This window comes from Microtus ochrogaster, linkage group LG2 (assembly GCF_000317375.1).
Source record: "Microtus ochrogaster isolate Prairie Vole_2 linkage group LG2, MicOch1.0, whole genome shotgun sequence".
Lineage (NCBI taxonomy): Eukaryota > Metazoa > Chordata > Mammalia > Rodentia > Cricetidae > Microtus > Microtus ochrogaster.
In genome coordinates this window covers 24,806,909-24,816,024 of record NC_022028.1, presented here as the reverse complement: position 1 = coordinate 24,816,024, position 9,116 = coordinate 24,806,909, and the positions used below count along the sequence as shown (strand labels likewise).

At 51.3% G+C, this 9,116-nt stretch overlaps 1 protein-coding gene across 2 annotated transcripts in view; it reads left to right on the top strand.

The window, feature by feature from the left end:
• The window catches only part of Rfx8 (RFX family member 8, lacking RFX DNA binding domain), a 63,472-nt gene that overhangs the window by 38,045 nt on the left and 16,311 nt on the right, over window positions 1-9,116 (top strand). For both annotated transcript variants that reach the window (XM_005359972.1, XM_005359973.1), the window contains 4 exons: window positions 1,288-1,438; window positions 2,606-2,664; window positions 4,516-4,672; window positions 6,597-6,691. In XM_005359972.1, coding sequence (XP_005360029.1) covers window positions 1,288-1,438; window positions 2,606-2,664; window positions 4,516-4,672; window positions 6,597-6,691 — 462 coding nt within the window. The remainder of the gene's footprint in view (window positions 1-1,287; window positions 1,439-2,605; window positions 2,665-4,515; window positions 4,673-6,596; window positions 6,692-9,116) is intronic.

The window sequence follows — 9,116 nt, the reverse complement described above, 5'->3', positions numbered from 1 at the left end:
ACACACCGGCCCAGGACAGCACACCCCAGTATATATACCAGCCCAGGACAGCACACCCCAGTACACACACCGGCCCAGGACAGCACACCCCCAGTACACACACCGGCCCAGAACAGCACACCCCAGTACACATACCAGCCCAGAAAAGCACATCTTTAACACACACAGACCAATGCATGATGAACCAGGGCCTTTTGCTTTTTTAAATTTCCTCATACAAAGAAAACAATGACCCATAATTCAGACTTTAGCCAGTTTCCATCTCTGGACATATCAACCAAGGATGTTCTATTTATTGTTATCTTGTTTGCTTGTTTGTTTGTTTCTTGGATACAGAATCCTCCTATGCAGTCAAAGTTGACTTTGAACTCACAATCCTCCTGCCTCAGTCTCTGGTCCTGGGATTACAGATGTTCCCAGGCCAGTCTTTTAAAAGGGCATTTTCCAGGGCAGTCACAGGAGAGATGACTCGGAGGTTAAGAGCACTGACTGCTCTTCCAAGGGACCCAGGATTGGTTCCCAGCACCCACATGGCAGCTCACAACCTTCTCTAACCCCAGTTCCAGGGGATCCAAAGCCTCTTCTAGCTTCATCGGGCACTGCACACATGTAGTGCACAGATGTGCCTTCAGGGAAACACTTGTGCACATAAAAATAAATAAATAAAATTTCAGAGAAAAAAAGATGTTTTTGAATGCAGAACCATGGTTGGTTACTCATGGTTGTAGGGTTTGCCTTGCTCTGTGGCTCCGTTCTCTGGAGCAGTCCCTGGGTTTTGAAGGTCAGACAGGCATTGTTTCTGTGGTGATCTTGTCTTGCTCATCACAAATCTCACCTTTCAGGTTTTCCAGATCTGGAGCTTCTAGCTTTCCACCACAGAAGGAGAATGAAAGAAGCCGACTCTGTCCTTAAACGTAGATTTTGACCCTCCTGGTAGTAACCAGAGTGCTGGCTGCTTTGTTGTTTGATTTGGTTTGGCTCTGGGCTTTTGTTTGCATTAGTTGAATCAGGGGCTAGAGTGGATCTCAGTGGTTAGTATTTGCCTAGTATGCACAATCCATCCGCAGGATCAGAAAGAAAGAAAAATGATTCCAGTATCAAAATTTGGAAATTCAGATTCCAGTTCTGGCACACAAGGGTGCCAGCATGCCCTGTACAAAAAACAGTGGCTGCATTAGGTCATTAGTGACCTCTCTGACCTACCACGACCAGCTGGGTCCCTGTGTTAGTCACTGGTAGCACCTGCGGCCACAGGCCGGAACATGCTCTTTGATTCTTTCCCTGCAGGGCCTGGAGGACACTCTCCTCCCCGACTTCCTGGAGGACGTTAGTATCCAGTACCTGAAATCTGTCCGGCTGTTCAGTAAGAGATTCAAACTGTGGCTTCTCAGTGCTCTGGAAGGGTTTCCAGCCGTCTTACAGATCTCCAAACTCAAAGGTAGGGTTTCACACAAAACCCAGATTCTGCACGACGAAGAACTGAATGTTGCCACAAGGGCAGCTCCATCCACTGGTGGGTCGTACACAGTAACCTTTTGCCCCTGACCTGTGAAATAGATGCAGAGCCCCGTCTGCCTGGGTGATTTTGTCATCAGTGGTTCTGATGGCTTCCTGGATTGAGCCACCCACTGCAAACACTGCCTGGGTATTTTCTCCTTAATAGCTGTCAAATGGATAGCCAAGTTCATTCAGGAGGAGAGGGGAAAGAGTAAGCAACTGCCCCCTGCCACATGCAGCCTCTCCCCCCACAACCTCTTGCCCCCCCCAGACAGCCTCTTCCCCCCCACAGCTTCTCCCCACCCCCACAGCCTCCCCCCACAGCTCTCCCACACACACACATAGCCTCTGGCCCACACACACACAGCCTCTGCCCCCCCACAGCCTCTCTCCTCTCCCCACACATACCTTTTCCCTCCCATCCTTCCCTTTAATAGTTTTTCCAAAGATATGAGAAAGATGGGGCATTTGGAGATCTTGGGGCAAATTCTAGACTCCTCGGAATGCCTGTCTTAGTTAGCTCAGATTGCTCTAGTACATCGTGCCCTGGGCAGCTCAGCAGCTGCTGAGAGTCGATCCTCAGCTGTTTGTGAGGAAGGGATGCTGTACAGGCTGGAGGTCCAGCGTGAGGGCAGTGGCAGATCTGATCTAGTCAGGACCTGTTTTCTGTTTCATAGACAGTCCGTCTGCTTTGCCCTCACCCTGGGGAAGAGGTGAGGAATTTACCTGAGTTTTCCTTTCTTAAAAGCACCAATCCCCTTTGGGAAAGTTCCACGTTCATGACTAATTTGCTCACAGAGGTGCCTCAGTACCATCGCGGTGGAGCGATGCTTCACCGTATGGATAAGGGGGCACCAACCACCCCGTAGCAGCCCAATCCAGAAGCTAGGATTATACAAGTCTCTGCCACCAGGCTTCTATTGGCCATGCAGTTGCTACCAGACTCCCTCAGCCTTTGGGGAAAGGCCCAGCAAATGGGTGAGGAGGAGGAGAAGGCCCAGACTCAGGCAGCCCAGCTTTCCTGCTTAGCCATGGGTGCCTCCCCCGCCTGCCCAGAGGAGCTAGAATGTGCCGAAGGAGTAACGGCCCTGTGTATTATTCTTCACAGAAGTCACCAGATTCGTGAAAAGACTCAGGAGAAAGACATACCTTTCCAACATGGCAAAGGTACACCCAGCTCAACCTCCCTACATGTTCCCAAGGCACACGGTGAAGCTCCATATCTTCCCTGAGAGCGGGCAGTCACTGCCTGCAGGAGGGAGGCCCTTTCATCCCAACCATAGGCTGGGGAGGCCCTCAGGTCCCGTGGTGCAATGCGAGAAGCCCACCCTGCCTCTGGCCACTGGAAGGCTCCAATCACCTCTAATCTCTGCACAAGAGAGAAAGCAGAGCAGCATTTAACAGATACGGGAGGGATGCCCTGGGGGTGCCGACCTGGGTCAGCTGGTGTCAGAGGTGAGAGGTGAAAGGCAGCACCGTAGACCTATGATGGACAGATAGATGGGCAGGCAGACAGACCCCTCCCCCTCTACATGCAACCCTCTGGACTCTGTGTGTCTGGGGCTCCAGTCTCCTCTGCTCTGAGCCTTTGGCATTTGTGGCAGTTGTGTAGCTGGTGTACACGCTAGAGGATGGTGATATAGCTCGAGCCTCCTGGATCTGTAGGTTTCTCCCCATAGGCTCAACTCATCTCAGCCTGAAAATGATTCAAAGGCCTTTAACAGTCGTGTCTGTACTGAGTGTGGACAGACATTCCCTGTCATCGTGCCTGCAGCAATACCACGCCACACAGCATTTACGGTATCCAGTGCTCCGAGTGCTCTAGAGATGGTCTCAGTTGTAAGGAAGGCTGTATGGACCGTGCACAAACACTGCATCTATAAGGGACTCGAGCACCTAGAAAACCTGGCATCCATTCCAGCCCACCCACAAGCAGCAGGTAGACAGGAAAGCCCACTGGCCACTGGCTAACAAGGCCCCCAGGTCTCGTGGTGCTCGTCAAGCTCACCCTGGCCCTTGCACTGGGAGATTCCAGTCACCTCAGCTCTCTCTGTACACGGGCATACAGAGCATCTAGAAACCAACCCCACACTGATGCCAAGAGACCCTGGATATGAGCCTGAAATCCTTCAGACAGCAGATCACGAGACAGCTCGGGCACCAGCGCTATGCCCCAAGTCCTTCTGAGCTGGAGAGGAACTCACCGGGTCCTCTGTTAAGCAGTCCATATATCTAGCATGTGTCCTTCCCTGGGTTCTGAGCTGGTCCTCAGGCCATCCCCAGTCTGGAGTGCAGATGCATTCATGGGTCTTCCTGGCAGTGGCAATGTAGTGGGCCCTTGATTTCATCCCAATCAGGGGGCACATTTGGGTTCTGAAGTGAGCCCTGCTTGGAGCCTGATCTCTGCTCTTGTGCCCCCGTGAGGATATTTACTGAATATCCTAAGCAGCCTAATGCTGCTCCCTCCTCTGGGAAATGCAGATTGGTGTAGTTGAAGGCTGACCGGGCACCTATACTATGAAGTCATGAAACGTAAAGGTTTCTATAGTCCCCGCCTGATAATTCAGTAAATCAGCTCTTAACGGTTACGTTCATGTTGGAAGCTTCCCAGCAGGAGGCACAGAAACAGGGCTGGGAATGCATCTCAGAGACAAAGTGACTCCTTGGATGCCCAGAGCAAGGGAGAGGGAGAGAAGGCAGGCTTCTGAAACCCCACAGCCGTCTGCTCAGTATCAAGGACAACATTGTAAGATACTGATTAATTACCCCCCAGTTTCTTTTCTAGGGTCTTGGGCCTGAGTAGGGTGCTGAGGAAGAGGAAGCTTGGCAGGTCTGGCTTCCGGAGCTAAAAGGCATACAGCCTGAACATTCCATGCCATTTGAGATTTGATGTTAGTGGATGTACCCAGAGCCACTTTTCCTTCCCCTCAACAGCAATAGGAAGTTCTGGGATGTCCAGGGGGATGATCCACGGTACCACGACAGGAGGTAATCCTTGTTCTCCCTCTGCATCCTTAGACGATGAAGATGGTCCTGAAGAATAACAGGCGAGTCGGCCTTCTGAAGTCAGATTTGCGTGCCATCATCAGCGAAGGCACTTTGGATATTTCGAAGAATGTCCTGGCAGGTGACTCGGGCCATGAAGAGGATCTGGAGAGCCACACAGAGATGAAATGTAACCCTCCTTCTCGGGCACTCTCCCTTTGGGGCAGGCATAGCCACGACTAGGAAGATCCCCGGACAGCTCAGCCATAGTTACTAGCTGACTATGCTCAATGCATGTCTTCCTGTAGGGGGCGACAGGAAACCCAGGAAATCCCCTATGCATCTGCTCCCAGGGCCTTCCTGAGGGTCAGACAGGGTGTCAGTGCCAATGCATGTTTGGGGAGAGAGGGCACAGAGAGATGAGGCTTCGTTGTTGCTGCTTGACAGCGTTTCTATCCAGATACCCTCCTCACAGGGACAGGGAGAGTCATTCTGCATCTGTCTTGTACACACACTAATCCATTCTGTGTGACGGGATGGAGTCAGCCCCGTGCCTTACCAAGCCCTGTTGACCTGCTGTTAGCCCCGTAGAACTCTAACAATGTGGGGTGTAGGGGTCCGGCTGCTTACCGTGGCACTATTCCACAAACAACCCATACAGAGTGCCAGATTCCTCCCACTTGACATTCGAGAACTGTAATCCTTTTCCAAGAAAGGGAAATTCATTTTCTACAAAGAGGCCCAGTTAATTGCTGGCGACACACTGAGTTTGGGGGGTGGGGTGGGGCAGGAACAGATAGAGTGATTGGAACCTTCCCAGAGGACCTTTCAGGAGGGTGGCAATGGGTGCCGAGCTCCACTTCCAGTCAGAATACTCCAGAAAGATCTAGCAGATTCTCCCTCTGAAGGCTTAACCCCCCTCCCCAGCCACCCACTGTGACTGAAGCTACCTGCAAAGACACAAATGCCTTCCGGTGTCAACTGTGCTCATGCTGGGCCACCCAGAGGGCCCCCACCACATAGCAGCACTTCGGCTTCTGTTACCCGATGGATGCGCGGATTCAGTAACACATAAGCCACCTGCAAAATAGTCTTTTCTTTGACCTTGAAGTAGAGGTGGCCTTGCCAAGGCTGTATGAGCTGGTTATTAAGCTGTGAATAACCCATGCTTTTGGTAATAGTATCTGTCAACCCTCTTTCACTTGTCACTTATGTCCCATGTCCCTGACCCTGGCTGTCTCCAATCTAGATGCCCCTGGCATGCCCCAGTTCCCTTCGCCCAGCAAGCTTCAGAGCCCTGGGCATCAATTCCCAATAGTGATAGGCTTAAGGGTCTCCCTTCAAGGGCACTGGCTTCCCCAGAAAACCCAAGTGGGCATCCATACACTATTCTTGTCCCTAGCTCCAACCCATCTATAGAGCCCAGTGAAGGCACAGGGGCTCCAGACACCTACAAACTTCTTCTTGGCCTGCCTAGGGCACAGGTGTGTCTGCTAGTATCCCTCTGTGTCCCTCCAAGAGGCTGCAGTGTTCAGTTAGTGCATTGCTAGCTACTATTGGTACCTGAAGGCCCGTGTTTCTAAAATCCAGGGGCACGGCACCCTGCTGCTTTCCTAAACCCTTGCTGGGCAGCTGCCCCCAGGAAGGAGGGGGAGTTCTTCCTCCTCCCATGCTACCTGGGACACCCAGACCTGACGTCACACACAGGCGGGGGGTTCCACCTGTGTGAGTACATAACCCCAGGCAAGGCTCTTACTGCCTTTGATGCCCCCACCATTTCAGTGACACTAATAAACTAGCTCATTTATGAAACTGTCAGGGATAGGTGAGGTCATGTCTGCACTGTGCGGTGAGCTCATCTGAAGCCCAGACTCTGTGTAATTGCAAGGTAGAGCTATTGTCTCCAAGCATGTCTTTCCATTGCAACAAATGGCAGAGATAAGACTACGATTACCAAGAAGGGGGCCCCAGAAATGACTGGGGTGATCCTTTGTGATCAAGATGAGTCCCGGGAATTCCCTCTGGACTGTTCTTCGGGTCTGGCCCCTGGGTTACTGGGGCATGAGTACCTAGTTCATGCAATCTTTTGTTTAGCCCACTCTGTGCCCTTGCAGGCTTGGGCTGTCTGATTTCTTTGCTGGAAACCTCAACGGATCTTGCTGAACTCCTGAACTGTGTATCTTCAAGCCTCCAAGAGCTCGTCTTCCAGGTAGAAAACTCTGAATTCTTACAGGACAGGAGTGGGTGTTGATCCTTCCAGCTAAATTATAGCCTCTAGTACCCAGCACTTACCCGTATGACTCTGGCCTTGATGGCCTTGGAGGTGGGAAGCTGGGCTCTGAATTCAGCCTTTGTTTCCAAAGAGCACAGGCCTTGAGAGAGTCCCTTTGAAGTTCTGTCTGTCCTGAGGGCATGAGAAAGAAGTTCTCTGATGGTCACAAGTATATTGGTGTAGTGTGGGTGTTATGCCAGGGACTTGGCCTCTCAACTCTCTAACAAGGCACAAAATTGGGAGATGGCATGCCATGTTGCGCATGTGCACACGTGTGGGGTGTGTGTGTGTGTGTGTGTGTGTGTACTGTATTTAAGTGAACATGGGGTAGCATACATGTATGTGAGTAGAAGTGCTAGATGGGAGGAGTAAGGTATATGGTTGTGCATGTACACGCGTTTGGGTACACAGGTGTCTGTTAGAATAAGGGATGCGTCTACAGATGAGTAGAGGCAGGTGTGCACATAAACCTTAGAAAGAGAGAATGGGGGGGAGAGGGCATGAGCATCAAGTGGACTGTTGAGGAGGAAGGGTCTGCCCTGGGAACAGCAGTGTCCATCCGGGTGTTTTACAAACATGTCCCAATAAAGTGGTTTGAAGAACCTCAAAGGCTGGGCATGGTTTAATCCCAGAATTCTAGAGAAAGAGGCAGGAGGATCTCTATGGGTCCATAGCAAGCTCCAGAACATCCAAGACTGCATAGAGAGAACCTATCTCAAACAACAACAACACAAACCAAACAACAAAAAGAAGAAGAAAGGAAGAGCCGAAAGGGGGGCTGCAACTGTGTATAGGTGAGGGGGGTTGTGTAGACACAGCACTGCTTAGCATGTGTGAAGTTGAGGTTTCCACTCCCAGGACCACACACACGTGTACACGCATGCACACATACACACACGCGCACACACAGATGGGTGGTCAATGGGTGGACCTCTTGGGATTCCTTTCACTGCGGTTCTGGGCTTAACTTTCATTGCCATCCAAGTGGACAGCAAGCCATGAAAAGCCACGAATACCAAGAGAGGAGCTATAGCACCATGCCTGTGGTTCCTGTTGAGCGGGGCAGCTCAGGGCTGAGGGCCTGAACTTAGATGGAATCCAGGACTCGCCTTGAAGGGGCCTTGGAGAAAGCGTGGGACGTGAAGTGACATGTGAAAGGCACACAGCCTGAATATCAGCCGAGCAAGAGGGGCGAAGTTTCGGGGAAGAGAACCCTAGCATAGACTTGTAGGCCAGATCCAGGACCTTGGGGCCTGAGAACTGGAAAAGGGCTCCAGGCATTCTCCTACCAACACTTCCCTGTCCCTCCCCTCCTAGCCTTCTTGGTAGCCCTGGCCGGCATCTGCATCTCCAAGAGATGAGTCAAAAAAATGCCTAAGAGTCCGGAAGCTCTTTCCAATGGTTCCTCTCTTTCTTTGCTTCTTAAAAGATAATCACCCCAAGCTATGTGAGGAGGGTGCACACCTAAGACTAAGAAACTGAGGCTGGAATATTATGAATTCAGGACTAGCCTGGGCTACATAGCCAGACCCTGTGTAAAAGAAAAAAGTAGTCATAATTCCAGATTCTATACTGGACACTGATGGACTGGACAGCTGAAAGGTTGTGCCTTCTCAAGGATGCAGGCTTCTGAGGGTCTGCCCTGTGTCTGCATAGTCACTCAGACTCTGTCTTTAACCAAGAAATCTTGAATGCCAGCCCTGCCTCTAAGCAGCCAGGCTGACCTGCTCACGGTGCAAGTCACATGACCCCACGTGACCCCACGTGTTGCCCGTCTCCAGCACCTTCTCTGCAGTCTTCACCAATGTGGCGTGTTACGAAAATGGTGCTTTTGTAGAGCAAGCCCTGGCAGGGCTTGTTATTATAAAATAGTCTGGCTGACTTAAAAATAACAGTACAGATGATTGTCAACCAAACAGTCAGTGCAGAGCCTTGGGCCTGTCAAAGATGACTGATGGCCTTGGTTGTTAGCATCTGGCGGGGTGCTAGTGACGAAAATGTCCAACTTTGTTCCCATCCTACTCAGTTTGGACCCAAGAATACTTTTAAATGTAGAAATCGAGAAGTGCCTTGGAGCGACGGTGGTGGGACAAATGTTCCCTGGTGCTTCTGGCCACCCAGAGCTCCCTCCCAGGTGCCTTTAGGTGACACCCCATCCCTGTGGACCGAGGATGTGGCTCAGCTGGTAAGGTTCTTGCCTGGCATAGATGATGTCTAATCCCCAGCATCTCATAAAAACCGTACACAGTGCTGCATCCGTGTAATCCCAGCCTCTAGTAGTGCACCCCTGTAATCCCAGCCTCCAGTAGTGCACCCCTGTAATCCCAGCCTCCAGTAGAGCACCCCTGTAATCCCAGCCTTC